This window comes from Ascaphus truei, chromosome 13 (genome assembly GCF_040206685.1).
Source record: "Ascaphus truei isolate aAscTru1 chromosome 13, aAscTru1.hap1, whole genome shotgun sequence".
Lineage (NCBI taxonomy): Eukaryota > Metazoa > Chordata > Amphibia > Anura > Ascaphidae > Ascaphus > Ascaphus truei.
The window spans coordinates 9,603,501-9,626,423 of record NC_134495.1 but is presented as its reverse complement, the minus strand read 5'-3'; the positions used below and the strand labels follow the sequence as shown (position 1 = coordinate 9,626,423).

Sequence of the window (22,923 nt, the reverse complement as noted above, 5' to 3'; positions counted from 1 at the left end):
ACTGGCAGCGTCGGCGACTGCCAGTTAATTCATAAATACAACAGTAAGGCTGAGTCCCCTGTGGTCACCGCGGCGCACGCTACAGCGCGCGCTCCACACACCACAGCACGGGCCTCTGTGGGGCCCCAGTGGCTGTGTGTGTGGGCACGCGAAGCGCTGTGACGCGTACGCTGGCAGGGAAGACAAGAACTGTGTCTTCCCGTGCCGCGCTCACGTGGCTGCGCGCAGCCAATGGCAGGGCAGATATGCCCCATCATAGCCGCGCCCCACCGCGATCTCCCCTACAGACCGCCGATCGCGGTTGTAGTCTCTGCACGCGGTGCCGCCAGGCGCGCGTGCCGCAGGGAGGACTAGGGCCTTAGCATAACCCACTGCCTTTTTAGATACTTGGTACGTGGAACAGAGGTATCTTGTACGCTGTGTCCACGCTAAATCGCTGAGCGAAGAAATAAAGACGTTGATTTAAACTGCGAACCCGATTCCCGAGTATTACATCGTCAACGTTTCTCTAACAAGTTTGAGAACCTAAAGGCAGCAAATAAAAGGGAAAGTTGAGAGACTTAATTAATTTATATTGTGATCATTGATTTATGCGATGTAATAAATGTAATAGATATACTAGGGGGACTGGGGCTGCATCCTCAGAGGTGTGGATATAATGCACTTTACTACTGAGTGAATCATGGGACAGAAGCAACACTAGATTGATACAGATCAAGTGAGATTGTGCGTCACTGTAATAGTCAGTGATATAATTCTGTGTGGTGCCAGCCGGGCTAGACAGCCTCATCAGTGTAATACAAAAGCTGGTGGACTGTGGGTATAAAATATGCAAATGATGTAAAAGTAGCTCAATATCAGCTAACAGATGTCGTACAATAATGCTACACTCCTGTAAAGCTCCATATGATGTAAGTGAGGCCCCAGTGTGAAACCACTGCCCCCTTCTGCAGCAAAGCCAAGGAGTGCCAGTCAGCGGGTGCTCACCAACCAGCGGGGGCCGCGCTACTGCCGCGCCAACGGAGCCCAGCAGCAGGTAAGTAAAATAAGCGATGCTGCTGCGATATAGCAAATACAGGCAGTCCTCGTTTTACAACGCTTCGCTTTACAACGAATGGCTTATCCAACGCTGTGCAATGCATACCTATGTTCATTTTTACAACGCCAAAATGGCTTATCCAACGCTCTTACGATGCTTTGCATCGTTGCAAAGCGTCGTAAGAGCGTATATATATAATATTATACTATATAATATATTATTTATTATGTTATATTATATATATAATACAGTATATACACTATATAATTTATGTGTGTGCTGCATATCTTATTGCCTGCATAAAATATTTGGTGTATTTTAGTGTTAAAAATGCGTTCAGGAACGGAACCTTTCATTTAAACAGTGTTCCTATGGGAAAACGTGTTTCGCTTTACAACGCCATTTTGAGTAACGCATTGTGACGGATAACCGAGGACTGCCTATATAGGTGAAAATGATCGCACGGAGTGCCACTGGAATATCGTGAGCCCAGCGCCATCCTCACCAGCAGCAGGGTAGTATTGAAATAAGTTGCCGGTAATACCGCACTGTAAGTAAAGGTATCCCCCGCGCAGATGGTGGGAGAAGCAACTATATATGGTCAGCGTGTATCTAACCATACTCAGCTGATGGTTCCAACGCTACCCGGCACATACACATAGGCCGCGCTTATAGTGCCAGCGACGTTAGCCAAAAACAAATGCATTGCCGCCGCCGCGTGCGCTTATAGTGCGCGCGCGACGGCAACAAAGCGACGGAGCCGTTGCGAAAACTGGTAGCCGGCAAAATTTGATTTGTCAAGGGCTGTCGCGTTACGTGACGGCCCTTGAACCAATCAAATTGCCGGAAACACGCCTTACTGCCAATGCTTAAAACCGGCTATCTAGTGCAATCACTGGAGTATGTCATGTGACCTCGCGACCTTGGAGCTTGAGTAATAGCCGCGAATATATAGTAGTACTGTACCCTGGATTCTAAAGTGACTGGTATAAGTTTGCTAGTCCCTACAGTGCATCATAATGTATTATAATAAAGTACTCATGGTTAAAAAAAGAGAAACGTCCCGACGTGCGTTTCTCTCCTGTGAAGGAGCTTCGTCTGGGGTAGTGAGCGTCCCACAGGTGCTGTTTAAATACCCTAGCGTTGTCATGGCAATCACAAAAGGCTTGATACAAGGCATCTCCATTTCGCGACAGCGCCATCTATTGGTGTGCATACAGATTGCAGAAACATCGCCATCTATTGGTGTGCATAGATTGCAGAAACAGCGCCATCTATTGGTGAGCATACAGATTGCAGAAACTGCACTGAAACAATACATGATTAAGTTGGTACAAATAAGTGTCAATGATTAAAAATAATAATGTGAATATAATATACTAATTGTTTTCATGGATGTGAGAGCCCATCGTTGACCCCTGAGAAAGCGACAGCGAAACGCGTAGTCTGGCATCTGGTGAAGCGGCTGATCTTGAACGGGAGGACCGGTGTTGGGAGGAACGCCATCCGCGTCAGCCACGTCATCCGGTCACCTGATTTCGGAACCCAGAAGTGACGACAGCGGTAACGGTGGAGACTTGGAGGGGAGGGGGGGGGAGAGCGCGACTTCCCCACCTCCCGGGTGTCCCGGACGCTGATTTTCATCGTGCAATGTTTTAAACGGATCCCCCTGATGTAAGCCTTTACTGCAGGGGGTATTTTTGTGATAAATATACATTTTATTTATAAAGTACCCTCTGCATTATCCTAGTCTTTCTTCTTTCCCCGGGGTCCTGCGGAGTGCACATCCACCCACGTTTTACCACATTTTGCCACCGTTTTGGATATGCCCATATATTTCTTACGTTTGTGAGTATAAATCATTGGAGGTTCTATATACTACTGAACCCTGTCATACAGAACTGTGCTATGTCCATTCTCTCCTCCCTCCTTTGGTGATACGTCCCCCGCTCCCCTGATTTTCTTGGGTGCAACAAGAGGGAAGCTGTTTTATTGACAGATAAAAGGCATTTCTTACCTGCCAGGGTTATTACCCCTAAAAGCAGATATAGCCAAATAATAAAGCTTTATAATACGTTTTTTTGTTTTAAATACTTTCCCACAACTCTAAAAGGAAAATAACTAAGGCCCAAGTTCACTAAATGGCGTTATCCCGTATTGATTTGAATGGGAGAGATGTGCTGATGCTTAGCACTCTCTATTGAAGCTGAGCCCGAAATTGGAATACAGTTTGGGAGACATTCGCTGAACAGAGAATTTAAACGAGAGATGCTTTTGATGCGGAATTTCCCAGAATCACTGTTGCCGCAGTTGTCCGGGAATGAGGATGGGTCATTTCAAACATCACATTTATTCTTTATTTGTGATATACGCCGTTTAGTTTACAGGTGAAGTGCAGAAAGAAGCCGCACCCGGCAGAACACCTTCAGATGTCACACAGTCTGTAAGCGGGACCAAGGTCGGATTCATAGAAAGGCAAAATAGATCACTTCTTCTTAGGACCCGGCGCTGGGGCAGAGGGATACCCAAATGTATTCATTGGACAGGAAGAAGCCTCCATGGGTCGCTGTGCGTGTGACCATCCCTGTGTGCTCCGTTATGTCTGCTTTTCTCGGTGTGCCAGCTTGGTAGTGGTAGGGTGTAATGGGATGCCAAACTGGTGCCAGCTTGGTAGTGGTAAGGTGTAATGGGACGCCAAACTGGTGCCAGCTTGGTAATGGTAGGGTGTAATGGGACGCCAAACTGGTGCCAGCTTGGTAGTGGTAGGGTGTAATGGGACGCCAAACTGGTGCCAGCTTGGTAGTGGTAGGGTGTAATGGGACGCCAAACTGGTGCCAGCTTGGTAATGGTAGGGTGTAATGGGACGCCAAACTGGTGCCAGCTTGGTAGTGGTAGGGTGTAATGGGACGCCAAACTGGTGCCAGCTTGGTAATGGTAGGGTGTAATGGGACGCCAAACTGGTGCCAGCTTGGTAGTGGTAGGGTGTAATGGGACGCCAAACTGGTGCCAGCTTGGTAATGGTAGGGTGTAATGGGACGCCAAACTGGTGCCAGCTTGGTAGTGGTAGGGTGTAATGGGACGCCAAACTGGTGCCAGCTTGGTAGTGGTAGGGTGTAATGGGACGCCAAACTGGTGCCAGCTTGGTAGTGGTAGGGTGTAATGGGACGCCAAACTGGTGCCAGCTTGGTAGTGGTAGGGTGTAATGTGACGCCAAACTGGTGCCAGCTTGGTAGTGGTAGGGTGTAATGGGACGCCAAACTGGTGCCAGCTTCGTAATGGTAGGGTGTAATGGGACGCCAAACTGGTGCCAGCTTGGTAATGGTAGGGTGTAATGGGACGCCAAACTGGTGCCAGCTTGGTAATGGTAGGGTGTAATGGGACGCCAAACTGGTGCCAGCTTGGTAATGGTAGGGTGTGGGACGCCAAACTGGTGCCAGCTTGGTAATGGTAGGGTGTGGGACGCCAAACTGGTGCCAGCTTGGTAATGGTAGGGTGTCATGGGACGACAAACTGGTGCCAGCTTGGTAATGGTAGGGTGTAATGGGACGCCAAACTGGTGCCAGCTTGGTAGTGGTAGGGTGTAATGGGACGCCAAACTGGTGCCAGCTTGGTAATGGTAGGGTGTAATGGGACGCCAAACTGGTGCCTCACTGACGGACAAGTAAAACCGTAATCTGACTGAGTGGGACAGATGCCAACAAGAAGCCAGTTCTCATATACCACGATGTGTAACCCCTAATAGGTCCTCTCTACCCCGGGGGCACAGGGAGGAGGATAAGAAGCACCCCACTTTAGGACATATCACTATGGGGGGGCAGAATGTTGCCCTCTTGGCAATGAGCAGCCGGTGCCATTCAAGCCCGGGCTCTGAACATGGCATATAATACGTAGACAGCACCCAGAACAACCCGTCTCGTCTCTATCTTCCTGACCTCTCACCCAGAACCGTACCATGGTGGTAACGACGTGCCGCGCTCAGCGCCAGACCCTCCCCACCCGGGATTCAGTACATTGGGCAGCGCCAACTCCAGAACTTCTTATAAGGCTTCAAAATGTGACCGCTCCGGAGGCTGCAAGGAGATACTCAGGCATTAGTATTAATATTACACCCAGGCATCATTCTTATTATTACTATTACACCCAGACATTATTATTACACCCAGGCATCATTCTTATTATTACTATTACACCCAGGCATTATTATTACACCCAGGCATCATTCTTATTATTACTATTACACCCAGACATTATTATTACACCCAGGCATCATTCTTATTATTACTATTACACCCAGGCATTATTATTACACCCAGGCATCATTCTTATTATTACTATTACACCCAGGCATTATTATTACACCCAGGCATCATTCTTATTATTACTATTACACTCAGACATTATTAATATTATTACTAATAATACACCCAGGCATCATTCTTATTATTACTAATAATACACCCAGGCATTACTATTACACCCAGGCATTACTATTACACCCAGGCATTATTATTACACCCAGCCATTATTATTAATATTACTATTACACTCAGGCATCATTCTTATTATTACTATTACACTCAGACATTATTATTATTATTACTATTACACTCAGACATTATTATTATTACTAATAATACACCTGGGCATTATTATTACACCCAGGCATTATTATTACACCCAGGCATTATTATTAATGTTATTATTATTACACCCAGGCATTATTATTACACCCAGGCATTATTATTACACCCAGGCATTATTATTACACCCAGGCATTATTATTAATATTACTATTACACCCAGATAGTATTATTATTATTAGGTAATAATATTACACACAGGCATTATTATTATTAATAATAATAAGGGACCCAGGCATTATTATTACTATTATACCCAGGCATTATTATTATTACACCCAGACAATCTTATTATTATTACACCTAGGCAATATTATTAGTATTACTCCCAGTCATTCTTATTATTATTATTACACCCAGTAAATATTATTATTATTACACCTAGACATTATTACTATGATTATTATTATTATTATTATTATCACTAGTACTATTAAACTCTGTCATTATCACACCCATACATTATTATTATTATTATTATTACGCCCAGATATTCTTATTATTATTACAGCCGGTGTTCTTATAATAAGATTATTTCTTATAAAGTGTTGACAGTGTACACGGCGCTGTAAATAGAACGAGCCCCTGCCCGTAGAGACAGATCTAAGTTTGGTGACCGGGGCACGGGGAGATAAGGACTTTCCCCCGAGGTCCTTCCTTCAGCCCAATCACAGCCAGACAGAGCCATCATTATACACCCAACGTTTCCACTACATTCCGGGTTACCCCACCTGCAGCAAGTGACTGAGATACATCCTCGTACACTCGCTGCGCCCGGCTCATCAACACACTAACTCAGGGGCGGCCAAGTCCAGTCCTCAAGCCCCCCAAACAGGTCAGGTTTTCAGCACAGGTGGCTCAATCAATCAGAGGCTCAGTCTTTGACTTAGCCTCTGAGTGAGCCACCTGTACTGAAGCTGGGATATCCTGAAAGCCTGACCTGTTGGGGTGGGGCTGGAGGGCGGGAATTGAGCCCCTCTGTGCTAAGGCCAGTACGTCTCTAATACATTTCCCTTTTATGCTGAAGTATTCTCACGTGACTTCTAACAGTACCGTACATTTCAACCCAGTGCTGGGCAACTCCTGTCCTCAAGGGCCACCAACAGGTCAGGTTTTCAGGGTATCCCCACTTCAGAACAGGTGGCTCAATCATTGACTGCACCACCTGTGCTGAAGCAGGAATATCCTGAAAACCTGACCTGTTGGTGGCCCCTGAGGACTGGCATTGGCCCACCCCCTGCACTACTCCAAAAGAAACATCCAGACCTCCCCCATCCTTATCCCCAGGCGCGGGTCTCGTAAAGTGGGATCCGGGTGAATAAAATAAAACTGATGGGCTGCACTCCCCAACGTCCTTCCCGGGCCAGCCTCCCAACCCCTCTGCTCCACTGAAGTGGTTCTGTGTTCGGCAGTCGGTTACAGAGCAGAGAGCCCCGCGGCTACCGAGGGAGTCACCGTGCGAGACATCGACCAGGCACAAGAGCGACAGAACGGCAAAGTCGCTCAAAAAGCTGCCCTGGCACCAACTCTGGGACGGGTGACTCTGAAGAGGCCCCTCAGGGCTGGCTTTGCTTCATACATTGGTCCGTTGACAATAGGTGTGGCAGGACATCCCCGCAGCGGGAGTTCACTTTTACCACTGCCAAGTGATCTGCTCGGGTGGGGCCGATGTTGAGTATTGCCATGGGAAGCTGCCTCTCCTTGGCACTGAGTGCAAAGCGGTATCCAGAGTAAACCTGGAAAACAGCAGCAGAGCAGGTCAGCTGAGGCCGCCAGTTCCCCAGCGTGTAATTACAGTTATCCATTACCTAGCCCTGGTCACAGAGAAGATGGACGTGCACCCCTGGGGTATGTATATCTCTATTTGTATAGCGCCATAAGACACAAATGTTTCCCTAATCAGGGAGACACACAGGATTCCCATATGTACGCGCTCATTCGGATAGGATGCAGGAGAATGCTGAGAATTAATTCAATCTCTGAGATATAGCTCCAACTCCTACTGTACTCTTAAAAGCAAACACAATCAAATATTTATTCAACACATGCTGTAATTATATATATATATATATATATATATATATATATATATATATATATATATATATATATATATATATATATAAAGTGTACAAAGAGTATGCAAAAATGTTTCTGTGGTGTATTTACAATAGTGTGTTTAAAATCCTCTGTGCTGAATGCAGGGTCATGAAATCATGCAGTCAGTTCACATATGGGAACACTGCCATCTATTGGTTGTAGTGTCTAAGTGTGCGGTTTATATGCCTATTACTGTAACTGATTTGTATCTGGTTTATATGTCTATTAGGCTGAGTCCCCGCTGGCGCTGAGCGCGCTGGCGCTCAAAGCATGCGTGGCGGGTGTCCTGCGTCTGCTCGCGCTAGTAGATAATAAAAAGCGCCATACAACCGTCTCTGTTGATCATCAGATTAGACCCGCTTCACCACGTCGGCGTCACTGGCGTGAAGTCACGACGGTGACGCGGTGAAGCGGGTCTAATCTGGATCATCAACAGAGATGTATCAACACACCCTTTGTACATATATTACAGCATATGTGTTGAATAAATACTTTATTGTGTTTGCTTTTAAGAGTACAGTAGGAGTTGGAGCTATAGCTCAGAGATTGAATTCATTCTCAGCATTCTCCTGCATCCTATCCGAATGAGCGCGTACATATGGGAATCCTGTGTGTCTCCCTGACACATCGAGCTTATTACAGGCATACCCCGCTTTAAGGACACTCACTTTAAGTACACTCGCGAGTAAGTACATCTCGCCCAATAGGCAAATGGCAGCTCACGCATGCGCCTGTCAGCACGTCCTGAACAGCAATACCAGCTCCTTACCTGTACCGAAGCTGTGCGCAAGCGGGGAGACTATAGAGCCTGTTACACATGCGTAATTGACATCAGTTATGCACGTATATGACGATTGCCGTACAGTACATGCATCGATAAGTGGGAAAAGGTAGTGCTTCACTTTAAGTACATTTTCGCTTTACATACATGCTCCAGTCCCATTGCGTACGTTAATGCGGGGTATGTATGTATATATGCGTACGCTAATGCGGGGTATGCCTGTATGTGATCCCTGCTAGCTGAGCCTTAGAGGCAACTGGCACCTCCCAAGGAGGTAAGTATCTCCGGAAGCAGGGGCTCCCCGGAACTGAAATGATGGGGTTCAGCTCCAGAGACCCCCTGCTTCAATCCTAAATGAAAAAAATATGCAACACAAAAACGTCCCGCTTGGATTGCCGCTTTAAGAGGGTCTTTCACTCACCTGCAGTGAGGACCCCACTATCAGCACCGCGTCCGCCAGGCGTAGGCACTCGTACACGGAGTTGACGATGTCTTGGCTCACGGTGTCACCGAAGAACGTCACCTGAGGCTTCAGGACCCCCCCGCACGAGTCACAGGCCGGGACGCGAAAGCTGGACACCTGCTCGTCTGTCAGGAAGACGTCGCCGTCCGGGGCCACGCCGTGCGCCTGCTCGCGCCAGGATGGGTTGAGAGCCGTAAATCTGTGCTGTAGTTCAGACCTGCCAAACACTGCGCTGCAGCCAAGGCAGGTCACTCTGAGGGGGGGAGGGGAGAGAGGCAGGTCACTCTGAGGGGGGGAGGGGAGAGAGGCAGGTCACCCTGAGGGGGGAGGGGGGGGAGAGACAGGTCACTCTGAGGGGGGGGGAGAGACAGGTCACTCTGAGGGGGGGGGGAGAGAGACAGGTCACTCTGAGGAGGGGAGGGGAGAGAGACAGGTCACTCTGAGGGGGGGAGGGGAGAGAGACAGGTCACTCTGAGGGGGGGAGGGGAGAGAGACAGGTCACTCTGAGGGGGGGAGGGGAGAGACAGGTCACTCTGAGGGGGGAAAGGGGGAGGGGAGAGAGGCAGGTCATCATGAGGGGGGGGGGGGGGAGGGGAGAGACAGGTCACCCTGAGGGGGGGGGGAGGGGAGAGAGACAGGTCACCCTGAGGGGGGAGGGGAGAGAGACTGGTCATCATGAGGGGGGAGGGGAGAGAGACTGGTCATCATGAGGGGGGAGGGGAGAGAGACTGGTCATCATGAGGGGGGAGGGGAGAGAGACTGGTCATCATGAGGGGGGAGGGGAGAGAGACTGGTCATCATGAGGGGGGAGGGGAGAGAGACTGGTCATCATGAGGGGGGAGGGGAGAGAGACTGGTCACCATGAGGGGGGGGGAGGGGAGAGAGACAGGTCACCATAAGGGGGGAGGGGAGAGAGACTGGTCACCATGAGGGGTAGGGAGGGGAGAGAGACAGGTCACCATAAGGGGGGAGTGGAGAGAGACTGGTCACCATGGGGAGGGGGGGTTGGAGGGGAGAGACAGGTCACCCTGTGGGGGGGAGGGGAGAAAGAAGCCCTCTCATTCCCTCTATAGGCAGCGCGGCGGTTTCTCTCTACCTGTGAGTGCAGCCGTGTAACTCGATCAGGTTGCGGTTTCCGGCCTTCGTGTGCAGCGCGTCCACGTTCTGCGTCACCAGACCGCGCAGCCTCCCCGCCCTCTCCCAGTTACACAGAGCCACGTGCGCCACATTCGGCTGATGGGTAGAGAACTGTGGCCACCCCACAAAGTTGCGGGCCCAGTAGCGCTGCCGGGCCGCCCCGCTCCTGACAAACTCCGCGTGCTGGATGGGCCGGCGCTCCGTCCTGGAGTACAGGCCCACCCCCTCGGAGCGGTAGTCGGGAATTCCGGACTCGGTGGATATCCCGGCTCCTGTCATAACAAAAAGGCTCCGGGAACGCGACACGAAGTCCTTCAACGCCTCCAGGTGCCGAGGATCTGCCGGGGGGCAGGCTGGGACATACTGCGACAGCGCGAGCCACGAGCCGCGCCCGCGCCAGGACACCGACAGCAGCCGCACCCCCTGTGCCGCGCTCACCCGCATCACCCGAGAGTCCCGGGCACAGCACACCGAGGAAGGAACACGGAGAACCCGCGTCTGCAGGAGAAACGTGGTCAGGGTCTCAAACACAGCGTGTCACATCCCCACACTGTCACGAACTGTGCCACGTAACCCAGCAGTGCCTCTATATCTGCACACTCCCACGGCACGTGCAGGCCCGTGGCCCGTATTTCATGTCCTGCTCATTGCAGCGGTAACTTTTGTACCTATTCCTGCCAGTGAGTGGAGCTCGGAGCGCTCAGCAAACCGCGAGGTTGAGGATTTCTCTCATAACCATCAGCTGATTATGGGCGATTTATCAGCACTTTCATTGTGTGTGTATACAAGCTGTGTTCGACAAATCCATTCAAATACAGGCCCGTGGCGACTGGATTTGACCCCGTGGCGACCTCCTCATGGCCGACACCAAGCAGGGCGGGATTGGGAGCGGGACTAGGTGGCGAGTAGATTTTTTGGTTGGGCGAGTAGATTTTTGGGTGATTTGTCAACCACTGTATATAAGTATATAAAAGTCCCAAATACATGTTATACGCAATATGACTTTTGCACAGGCGCGGGTGGGGGGGAGGGGACCTGTGCCCCTAACCTCCATCTTTACCCCGGCCCCTGCCTGTGCCCCTAACCTCCATCTTTACCCCGGCTTCTGCCTGCACCCCTAACCTCCATCTTTACCCTGGCCCCTGCCTGCGCCACTAACCTCCATCTTTACCCCGGCCTCTGCACATTTCTTTCTATTTAACTTGTGGGTTTTGATAGATATATATATAAATATATATATATATATATATATATATATATATATATCAACTGTAAATATTACTGTATGTTCATTTGCATGTCTTAGACAGGTCTGCAACCCTGTCTTTCCCCATTATCGCCCAGCATACAGCGCTTCCACTGCAGCAAGGGATTCTGGGAAATGACATGCAAATGAGCACTCAGTGCCACCTTTTGTCTCAAGCTCGTATTACACAAGCAAATCCTCAAGCCAATGTGTGCTGTTTTAAACACAGCTTTTAGACAGAGGCTGGGATGAGATGCAAAGCCATTAAACCCACTCACAGACATGTTTATGCTTTACTGTGGAGGGTTTTTGTCACTTTTTTTACCCACCATAACCTTAATAATTGTGGTGTGTGTATATATATATATATATATATATATATATATATATATATATATTTTTTTTTTTATTTTTTTCACATACCTATATATTATCTAGGATAGCAATCACTATATATATTCAGCACTCAATAGGTTAAGATGTTTTCAATTGTTTTTCTCATAAGGAATCTTGGGGGCAGTTTGAAACTAATAGTATACAATGTTATTGGCATCAGGGACAACTTGAAACCAAGCAGTATGACGCACATTTTAATGATAAGACTTGTTTTTGTAAGTTCCTAATGTTCGTAAAATAAGGTACTTGATGACAATAACAGAAAAACAAGTATGTAAACAAGTATGTAATTTAGTTGGCAAAAGCGAGTTAGCTGAGAGTGAGTTATATCTCTTTGATCTAAGGGTATAAGAAGTAGCGGTCGCAGGCATAAGCCACTGATACTTGTTACATCGAACAGAAGTATTTTATACGCTGTATCCATGCTAAATCGCTGAGCTGATTGAAGAAATAAAGGCGGCTGATTTGAACTGCGAGCCTGATTCCCGGGTACTACATCGTCAAAGTTTTTCTAACATAATGGTGGAGAATGCGGGCACGGACTAACAGCTAAAGCTGGTGAGTAAGGCACGTTATATAGCGGCGTGCGCACGAGTGCGGATTTTTAGTTGGCTGACGTTAGTCAGCCTTTCTATAGAAGGGCCGCACGCGCGCGCGGCAGGGAGAGGGGAGCCGACAGACAGCGGCGAAGATGAAGAAATTCATCTTTACGTGCCGCTGCCTGCGCTCAAATATATGTGTGTGTGTGTATTTCTGTATGTATGTATGCATGGATGTGTGTTTATATGGATGTGTGTGTGTGTGTGTGTGTGTGTGTTTATATGGATGTGTGTGTGTGTGTGTGTGTGTGTGTGTGTGTGTGTGTGTGTGTGTGTGTGTGTGTGTGTGTTTATATGGATGTGTGTGTGTGTGTGTTTATATGGATGTGTGTGTGTGTGTGTGTTTATATGGATGTGTGTGTGTGTGTGTGTGTTTATATGGATGTGTGTGTGTGTGTGTGTGTGTTTATATGGATGTGTGTGTGTGTGTGTGTGTGTGTTTATATGGATGTGTGTGTGTGTGTGTGTGTGTGTTTATATGGATGTGTGTGTGTGTGTGTGTGTGTGTGTGTTTATATGGATGTGTGTGTGTGTGTGTGTGTGTGTTTATATGGATGTGTGTGTGTGTGTGTGTGTGTGTGTTTATATGGATGTGTGTGTGTGTGTGTGTGTTTATATGGATGTGTGTGTGTGTTTATATGGATGTGTGTGTTTATATGGATGTGTGTGTGTGTTTATATGGATGTGTGTGTGTGTTTATATGGATGTGTGTGTGTGTGTGTGTGTGTGTGTGTGTGTGTGTGTGTGTGTGTGTGTGTGTGTGTGTGTGTGTGTGTGTGTGTGTGTGTGTGTGTGTGTGTGTGTGTGTGTGTGTGTGTGTGTGTGTGATTGCAGAAGATAAAAAAAAATATTTATTAGATTATTTTTTTTAAAGAAAAAAACAACTTTATCTAGGACTTACATTCACTCACACAACCCATGCACACACATATACTCACGCATACATACACATACACACACATATACCTTACCTGCAGCTCCCGGCACTATATACAGGAAAAGCATGCAGCACATGCACGCGTGTTCGCATAGGAACGCACGGCCGCCTCCTGTATATAACAGGCCTTATCGTGTCTCCCAAAAGGAGAGGGGGTTCTATACACCTTATCCCACGCTGTCAACTTTGTCCGAGCCGACCCGGAATTAAAAAAAAGACTTCGAGCATATTGGTTCAGGAGGAAAAATGTGGTTAACCGTGAAGATTAAGAAAGGACGTCCATGATTGTAAGAAGTACTAAGACCAAGAACGGAGACAGGATCGGCACCCAGGTTGCCTGGTTATTTCACTTGATGGGCCCAAAGAAAGGCGGGTGTCTCTGGGCCAGGATACAGGAAAAAAGGGGCGATGTAGAGGAGTGTGCACCTCTACTTCTGACCACCTATAAAACGTATGTTATTCGTTACTCACATATATTGAAAGAAGGTAGTCACGATTAGTGTTGGACCGGGTCCTCAATTATAAAAAAAAAAACGGGTAACGGGTACCCGGCCAATGTAACAGGTTCTACCAGGTCGGTTACCCGGTTACCCGGTTTGGCACTTACCTGCAGGGTGGCGGCGACATCTAGGACCAGCAGCAGCGGTCCTGTGACAGACGGCTGTCCAATAGGAACGCTGCGTCTCCTGCTCCGGTCACGTGGTTCCCCGGCGGCTAACACAGACACCGTTTACCAGCTCCGGTGCTGTGGAAGTGATTCCTGCAGCTCCCCCGCCGGCTGAAGACACCTCCGATGCTGCCACCGCCACAGGACCGCTGCTGCTCCTAGATGTCTTCGGAAAGGTAAGTAATGAGATTATTTCCAGCTGCCCTGACATTACCCGACGCCGGGTATTACCGGGCGCCGAGCCCACTTCTCAGTTGCCGGGTCCGGGTAATGTCCGGGTAGCTGGAAATGTGCCGGGTAACGCCGGGTACCGGGTAATTCCGGTTACTCGGTACACCACTAGTCACGATGATCAAATTAAAAAAAAAAATTAAGTCCATATATTATCGTTTAAAAATGGACTGGCTTAAGAGGAAAGCCTTCACATATTTATTGGATACCAAACATCTCAGGGGGTAATCCTTTGGATATTTGGGATGATGGGGGGTAATCCTTTGAATATTTGGGATGATTATATGTTTGTCCTAGACAGGATCAAAGAATTTTTTTGTCAGAGTTTTATCTATTGATAGGCAACAGAGTCAATATCATGTGGCTCATCTAATCTGCTAAAGATAGATAAATAGATATATATTTTTTTGTAAGCCCGGGCGGTGATAGTGATCACTCCAAAAAAAAACGTGCCTCATGGCCCACAGAGGGTACCAGGTGCTCCCTACTTGTGACAGTCCTCCCCGAAGGTCGGTCCAGTCCTTGATCTATCCAGTGCGTCTTCAGCCACGAGGGCCCAGAAGATGTCTGGCGTGTTACATGGAGTCTTCATCCGAAGAATTAGGCCGAGTCCATAGAAGGACAGGCCGTGCTGAGGCGTGCGGACGCTCAGCGCTGAGCCCCTGCATCCTCAATGAGGATGCCTTGAGAGGGGGCTCGCGCGAGCGTCCGCAGGCGTGCTCAGGCTTTGGAGTTTTCAGCCGAGCGCCAAGTTGTTTTTCAGCGCGCTGTCGGCTGAAAACCTCCAATGAGAGCGGGGCTGCGTCAACGTCACGGCGCCGTGACGTTGACGTCAGTGCGTCGCGGGCGATTGGCCCAGCGACGTCACTGCCCCGCCTCTCTCAGTCTCCCCCCACCTCCGATCACGGACGCTGGCTCGCCTGTATGTGCGTGGAATCGCACAGCTTCTGCAGGCGAGCCTCAGTGTCAGCTCCCCCCCTCTATGGCCCGGGCCTTAGGCTCCTCTTGCTCATTCCCTTCTTGGCCAGGCCAGGCAAAAGGGTCCGAGTGCCAGGGGGTCTTCAGCCGTAGCCAAGTGTCCCAACTCAGTCTCCTCTTTTCTTCCCCTCCTCGGCCAGAAGGCCGGGCAGGTGGGTCAGAGTCCACTCGGGACGAACGCCACGTAATCTTTTCTCTCCGAAGGGAAGTTTTACTCTCGCCAAAGAAAGACAGGCGACTAATAACCAAACGTGGAAAAAAAACAAACAAAATTCACAGTGCTGAGTGCTTCTGTGCTCTGTGCAGAAAGGGCCCAAAGTGAGCCCTGACCCGGAGGCCAGGGGGGGTTCAAAATAAATCTGTGCGTGCTCCAGCCAGAAGGCCAGGGAGATGCTCAGGGTGGAAATAATAAGGATCCGTGCTACCCAGTCCTGCAGGTACCGGGTGCTCTAGTGATGCAGGCATCCTCACAACCCGAAGGTGCAGCGACCAATGTACCCCACCAGGTTTACCATCCCTGGGGTGCAACAAACTAAAAAAGCCCGGGCTTACTAGTTCCGCTTCCCGGCAAATTTGACCATTGAATCAAGTGTATTTCTACAAGGTCCATCCTTGGAAGGACAGACCATACACTTGATCTTAGCCAAAAGGCCGAGAAGCGATAGCCAGACAGCTGTTTCAACCTATAGGGTCTCTTCAGTGTGAGGTCAGCGCCCCGTCGCCAGTTCTGAATACAATTTCCTAGTATTCAGAAAATCTGGTCGTGCATCGTGGCGGCAAATATGCCTTGGGTTGAGGGCCAATTTGCAGGCAGAGTGCTGCAGCTGATATTATACAGCCCACTGATGGACTGTAGGCAACAGAGCTAATATCATGTCGCTCATCTAATCTGATATATATGTATATACACACACCTGTCTAAGACATGTAAATGTGCTCATAAGCGATATTTTTTTGATATATATACCATCACATTTTAAGTTATGGTGGGTGAAAAAGGCAACAAGAAACCTCCACCATATAGCATGTCTGTGAGTGGTTTAACTGGCTTTGCATCCGATTCCCATGCTGTGCTTAAAAGCTGTGTTAACACTGTTAAGCATGAGTTTATAAGGGTTCCATGTAAAAATGGATTTCAGGCAAAAGGTGAGACGGAGTGCTCATTTGCATGTCATTTCCCAGAATCCCTTGCTGCAATGGACGCACTGTATGATGAAGGGCAGGGTTGCAGACCTTAATTGTGAATGCGCTCACAAGTGATCTTTTATTTGAGATATATATATATGTACACACACATACATATACACATACATATACTCATACACACACACACACACACGTGAAGAGTCCAAAAGTTTACTGATTGGGATTACATAATTATCTACAGAGACCTCTATGGACCCCCTTATTATCTAACCTCCCCCAGCAAGCCAGCTCACTCACCTCCCCCAGCAAGCAAGCCAGCTCACTCACCTCCAACAGCAAGCAAGCCAGCTCACTCACCTCCCCCAGCAAGCAAGCCAGCTCACTCACCTCCCCCAGCAAGCAAGCCAGCTCACTCACCTCCCCCAGCAAGCAAGCCAGCTCACTCACCTCCCCCAGCAAGCAAGCCAGCTCACTCACCTCCCCCAGCAAGCAAGCCAGCTCACTCACCTCCCCCAGCCAGCAAGCCAGCTCACTCACCTCCAACAGCAAGCAAGCCAGCTCACTCACCTCCAACAGCCAGCAAGTCAGCTCACTCACCTCCCCCAGCAAGCAAGCTAGCTCACTCACCTCCCCCAGCAAGCTCACGCACTCACACTCACCTCTCCCAACAAGCAAGCTCACGCACCCTCACCTCTCCCAACAAGCCAACTCACTCACCCTCCCCCAGCCAGCTCCCTCACACCCCTACCCCAGCCAGCTCCCCTCACACCCCTACCTACACGATGCTTTCGGTCTTCAAAGACATTACCTAAACGGGACTACAACTCCCAGGGCCCTGTGCGCCATGACCGGAAGCTCCCAGAATGCTTCACTTCTGAGGGCATTTTGGGGGAGGGGGGGTGTGTGTGTGTGTCAAGTGAAGCGGAAATGTCACGGCGGTTACCGGGAAGCACACGGGACCTGAGGAGCAGGGGGGTATAATGAATTCTTCAGTAAAGCGAGTGATTAGTATTAGTTACTCTCGGTATATCTGGGTTTGATCTGTGCGCGCGGCAGAGCAGCCTGGGAGCCAGGTGTAGATTTGCATAACTGCTCCCAGAATCCTTTGAGTGACCGCCAGACTCTGCTTCCCCCCGTTATAAATCTGCTGTTACACGTTTCCGTGCACGATCCGCAAGTGTCAAAGAGTTGGGATCGGTTCCCGGGATAACATTCCTACACGGTGCCCTCGGTGTGAGGAGTGTCACTGTCTCTCCATGAGCTGTCCCGGGTCCCGGTGAGGCTGGGTGGCCGGCCCGCGCTTCCCTCGGTAGCTTTGCGCAGTGGCAGTATCGTAGCCAATGAGGTTTATCCGAGGCGCGATTATTGCTAATTGAAAACTTTTCCCAATACCCCGCCGTGACGGCTTGAAATATAGCCGGCACCGGCAATTTTTGACAGTCTCTACGGAGACTGAACAAAGCGGTTCAAAAAGCAGATATATGTATTGTGTGTGATTGAGGTATAGTATGTATATAGTGTATGTATGTATATATATGTATGTGTGATTGAGGTATATGTATAGTATGTATTGTGTGTGATTGAGGTATATGTATATTATAGTATATAGTATATACATGTACATGTACATACTGGAGTGTGGCGAGTATACTACACATATACACAGGAGAGTATACTGTTCGCTCTGCAGAGACTGAACGAAGCGGTTAGAAAATCAGATGTGACTGAGGTATATGTATAGTATGTACATATGCAAATGCATACAGCAGGCAGAGAGCATATAATATATAGATAGACAGACAGAGACAGGAGAGTTTACTGTGCACATGCAGAGTATGTAATATATACGCAGAGGCAGAGAATATAATATATACTCACAGGAGTGCACACAATTATATCTATATAATTAATTAATAATATATATATGTGTGTGTGAGACACATACACAGGTAGAGATACACACACATTGTACTGTACACAGGCGGATTTGATTAATCAGTTTGGGGTGATAATATCTAAACGTAATTTTAATATTTAGCGGAGGATTTTCAGAACTCTGATCTACGTATAGCGACAGCCGGGCTCCGGTAATGGGGGAAAGGGAGGTACGGGGCTCCGGTAATGGGGGAGAGGGAGGTACGGGGCTCCGGTAATGGGGGAGAGGGAGGTACGGGGCTCCGGTAATGGGGGAGAGGGAGGGGCGGGGCTCCGGTAATGGGGGAGAGGGAGGTACGGGGCTCCGGTAATGGGGGAGAGGGAGGGGCGGGGCTCTGTTAAAGGGGGAGAGGGAGGTACGGGGCTCCGGTAATGGGGGAGAGGGAGGTATGGGGCTCCGGTAATGGGGGAGAGGGAGGTACGGGGCTCCGGTAATGGGGGAGAGGTAGGGGCGGGACTCGGGTAATGGGGGAGAGGGAGGGGCGGGGCTCGGATAATGGGGAAGAGGGAGGGGCGGGGCCGGGCTCCGGTTATGGGGGAAAGGGAGGGGCCGGGCTCCGGTAATGGGGGAGAGGGAGGTACGGGGCTCCGGTAATGGGGGAGAGGGAGGTACGGGGCTCCGGTAATGGGGGAGAGGGAGGGGCGGGGCTCCGGTAATGGGGGAGAGGGAGGTACGGGGCTCCGGTAATGGGGGAGAGGGAGGTACGGGGCTCCGGTAATGGGGGAGAGGGAGGGGCGGGGCTCTGTTAAAGGGGGAGAGGGAGGTACGGGGCTCCGGTAATGGGGGAGAGGGAGGTATGGGGCTCCGGTAATGGGGGAGAGGGAGGTACGGGGCTCCGGTAATGGGGGAGAGGTAGGGGCGGGACTCGGGTAATGGGGGAGAGGGAGGGGCGGGGCTCGGATAATGGGGAAGAGGGAGGGGCGGGGCTCCGGTTATGGGGGAAAGGGAGGGGCCGGGCTCCGGTTATGGGGGAAAGGGAGGGGCCGGGCTCCGGTAATGGGGGAGAGGGAGGTACGGGGCTCCGGTAATGGGGGAGAGGGAGGTACGGGGCTCCGGTAATGGGGGAGAGGGAGGTACGGGCTCCGGTAATGGGGGAGAGGGAGGGGCGGGGCTCCGGTAATGGGGGAGAGGGAGGGGCGGGGCTCCGGTAATGGGGGAGAGGGAGGTACGGGGCTCCGGTAATGGGGGAGAGGGAGGTACGGGGCTCCGGTAATGGGGGAGAGGGAGGTACGGGGCTCCGGTTATGGGGGAAAGGGAGGGGCCGGGCTCCGGTAATGGGGGAAAGGGAGGGCCGGGCTCCGGTAATGGGGGAGAGGGAGGTACGGGGCTCCGGTAATGGGGGAGAGGTAGGTGCGGGGCTCCGGTAACGGGGGAGAGGTAGGGGCGGGGCTCGGGTAATGGGGGAAAGTGAGGGGCGGGGCTCGGATAATGGGGAGAGGGAGGGGCTCCGGTAATGGTGGTGGGAGTTGCGGGGGAAAGCCGGGTGCGGAGCCGCCTTGATGTTGTCCACCACGACCCGGATTTCTCTGATCTGTTTCCGGTAGACAGGCCTATGCCGGTGTTAGGGCTCTATGCTTGTCCGGTCTCACGGTGCAAGGCCCGTGTCACGTGTTCAGTGTTTGGGCAACGTAACTGCCGAGTGTTCAGTGCCCGGTTTAGGCTGCGTCCCCGCTGGCGCTGAGTGTAGGGTGACAAGTTGTCCCGGTTTAGCCGGGACAGTCCCGGTTTTTCATGTGCTGTCCCGGTTTCCAATACATTCTGAAAATGTCCCGGATTTTACTTGGGGTCCCGGCTTTTGGGGCTGCGGGGAGCGGAGGATGCTGGCTGCCCTCCCAAGCGGGCGGAGGGGTGTGGGGGCGCAGAGATAGCAGGAGAATGCCGGCTGTGATTGGAGGATGCGGGGGGGGGGGGGGCGCGGAGTTTTGAAGTTGTGCTGCAAGCCGCGCCTCCCCTTCCCTCAGCACCGCTCCCTTCTCTCCTCCAGTAATGCCGGGCCCTCCCCTTCCTCAGGCTCCGCCCCTCTGTCCCTCCCTTTAGGCTCCGCCCCTCTATCCCTCCCTTTAGGCTCCGCGGGCCTGCCAGCCTCTCATATGCATTGGCTACCTATTCAGCTCCAGTCCAGGTAACCCACATGCCCTCTTATACCCCCTCCCAGGCACCTTACCCACCCCAAGGGGGGAGAGGCCTTATTTTTATGTGTGTGTTTGCAGAGGTGGGCTTATTGTGTGTCAGTGTGTGTGTGTGCCACTGGGTGTGTGTTTGTGTGTGTATGTCACACTGTGTGTGTGTCTGTGTCTGTGTGTCACACTGTCTGTGTGTTTGTCACTGTGAGTGTCACAGTCTGTGTGTGTGTGTCTGTCACTGTGTGTGTGTGTGTGTCACTGTCACTGTGTGTGTGTGTGTGTGTGTGTCACTGTCACTTTCACTGTGTGTGTGTCTCTGTGGCTCTGTGGCTCTGTGGCTCTGTGTGTGTCACTGTCTGTGTGTGTGTGTGTGTGTGTGTGTCACTGTCACTGTCACTGTCACTGTGTGTGTGTGTGTGTGTGTGTGTGTGTGTGTGTGTGTGTGTGTGTGTGTGTGTCTGTGTCACTGTCACTGTGTGTGTCACTGTCTGTGTGTGTCACTGTCACTGCGTGCGTGTGTGTGTGTCGCTGTCACTGTGTGTGTCTGTCTGTGTCTGTGTGTCACACTGTCTGTGTGTGTGTGTGTCACTGTTAGTGTCACAGTCTGTGTGTGTGTGTCTGTCACTGTGTGTGTGTGTGTGTGTGTGTGTGTGTCACACTGTCTGTGTGTATGTGTGTCACTGAGTGCCACAGTCTGTGTGTGTGTGTCTGTGTCAGTGTCACTGTTTGTGTGTCACTGTCACTGTCTGTGTGTCACTGTCTGTGTGTGTCATTGTGTGTCACTGTGTATGTGTGTGTCACTGTGTGTGTGTGTGTCACTGTCACTGTGTGTGTGTCACTGTCACTGTGTGTGTGTGTCACTGTGTGTGTGTGTGTGTCACTGTGTCACTGTCACTGTGTGTCACTGTCTGTGTGTCACTGTGTGTGTGTATGTGTCACTGTGTGTGTGTGTGTCACTGTCTGTGTCACTGTAACTGTGTCACTGTCTATGTGTTTGTGTGTGGCTGTATCCTCCCCTCCAAATTCCATCAACATGGCTGCGCGACGTCACGTAATGCCCATTTCCGTAACAACGAGCCGCTCCATGACGTCACGCGGCATCAAGTTGATATGACAACGGGACGTATTATGGCGCCGAGGCATCACGTGATGCCACATTGTCATGGCAACATGTCACCGCCTGATGTCTGCCTCATTGTCATGGCAACGGGGTGCGTCACGTGATGTAATTTGTTTTATAAATAATTTTTTTATGTGTCCCGTATTTTAATTTTGAAAATCTGCTGTCCCTAGCTGAGCGTGCTGTGCGCGTGCTGTGTGCGTGCTGTGCGCGTGCTGTGCGCGTGCTGTGCGCGTGCCGCTTTTACTTATTGCAGTCTTTATGTGGAATTCCCCGCTCACGCGAGGCGCGCTCGTGCGCGGGCACGCACGCTCACCAAAGCTTGGCGCTTGAGCAGACAAAAAAACTGACTTTGAAGCGCGCTCAACTTGCCCGCAACGCCCCCCCCCCCCGTCCGCGCTTGCAAAATACGCAGGACTCCCGGCGCTCATGCGTAGAGAGTTGGTGACGTCATCGCTCTCAAGCAGGGGCGCGGTCAGTGCCAGCGGGGACGCAGCCGTCCTCTGTGCCGCTGACCGCGCTCATGCTTGAGAGCGGTGACGTCACCAACTCTCCAAGCATTTTTTTGCGCGAGGGGGCCGTGGCCGACCAGAGCCTGGCGCTGATTGGTTGAGGTCATGTGACCCTTCAACACGCCTGAAACACAAATCAATCTGTCTCGGCAAGTGCCTGCGAGCCGGACAGATTTGAATTCATTGTGCTGTCCGCGCTAAGCGCCAAGCGCGGTCAGCGGCACAGTGGACCCAGCCTTAGGCTGTGCCTATAGTGCCGTCGATGGCAACGGCGACACGGTGGATGACGTCACCCGTCGCTGTCGCCACCGGCGAAAGTTATGTTTCGCCGGGCGGCGGGGTCGCGGGATTCCGGCAATTTGATTTGTTCAAGGGCCGCCACGTGACGCGACAGCCCTTGAAAAATAAAATTTTGCCGGCTTCCAGTTTCCGCGACGGCGATGTCGCTCCGTCGCTTTGTCGCCGTCGCGCGCACTATAAGCGCACACGGCGGCGGCAATGTATTTGTTTTCGGGCGACGTCGCTTCGCCGTCGCCGGCTCTATAAGCGCACACTATAAGCGCGGCCCTCGTGGTGACTTGGTAACTGCACTTCCCGGGGACAGAGGATGAGTAGCGAGGACCAGTACTGCACATCATCCCTCATTTGCATGAAATACCCATCATTCCCCGCTGCGGCGTTTAAACGTGTTACCACTGACACCGTGGGTGTAATCTTCCCGCCCTAAAGATTAGTAGTTGTCCGATACCGGGAAAGATATACTGGCGGCGGGGGGCACATATACATACAGAGAGTGGGAGTGGTTACATGTCTCTCCGTGAGCTGTCCCGGGTCCCGGTGAGGCTGGGTGGCCGGCCCGCGCTTCCCTCGGT

General features: G+C 50.7%; 1 protein-coding gene, 1 non-coding gene and 1 pseudogene across 6 annotated transcripts; 1 reads left to right on the top strand and 2 right to left on the bottom strand.

Moving 5' to 3' along the window:
* Positions 1-3,373: 3,373 nt before the first annotated feature.
* Positions 3,374-17,223, bottom strand: SIRT4 (sirtuin 4). Of its 5 annotated transcripts, none has more exons than XR_012787723.1 (5): positions 17,136-17,185; positions 10,120-10,658; positions 8,982-9,276; positions 6,738-7,415; positions 3,374-5,109 (listed from the first exon to the last, which is right to left on the bottom strand). XR_012787723.1 is itself a non-coding variant. In XM_075568399.1 (5 exons), exons 2-5 carry the CDS (start codon positions 10,602-10,604, stop codon positions 5,087-5,089), a joined length of 960 nt encoding a protein of 319 aa, XP_075424514.1. In that variant the 5' UTR covers positions 10,605-10,658; positions 17,169-17,223; the 3' UTR covers positions 3,374-5,086. The 5 variants fall into 5 exon arrangements, 4 of the variants coding, with proteins under 4 accessions (XP_075424514.1, XP_075424513.1, XP_075424516.1 ...); XM_075568399.1 differs by having other exon boundaries at positions 7,259-7,415; positions 17,169-17,223; XM_075568398.1 differs by having other exon boundaries at positions 7,259-7,415.
* On the bottom strand, positions 15,702-15,877 carry LOC142465313 (U2 spliceosomal RNA; annotated as a pseudogene).
* A 448-nt stretch (positions 17,224-17,671) lies between the features above and the next one.
* On the top strand, positions 17,672-17,812 carry LOC142465316 (U4 spliceosomal RNA). Its single transcript, XR_012787845.1, has one exon. It is a non-coding gene; the product is annotated as a U4 spliceosomal RNA (small nuclear RNA).
* The last annotated feature ends 5,111 nt before the right edge of the window (positions 17,813-22,923 follow it).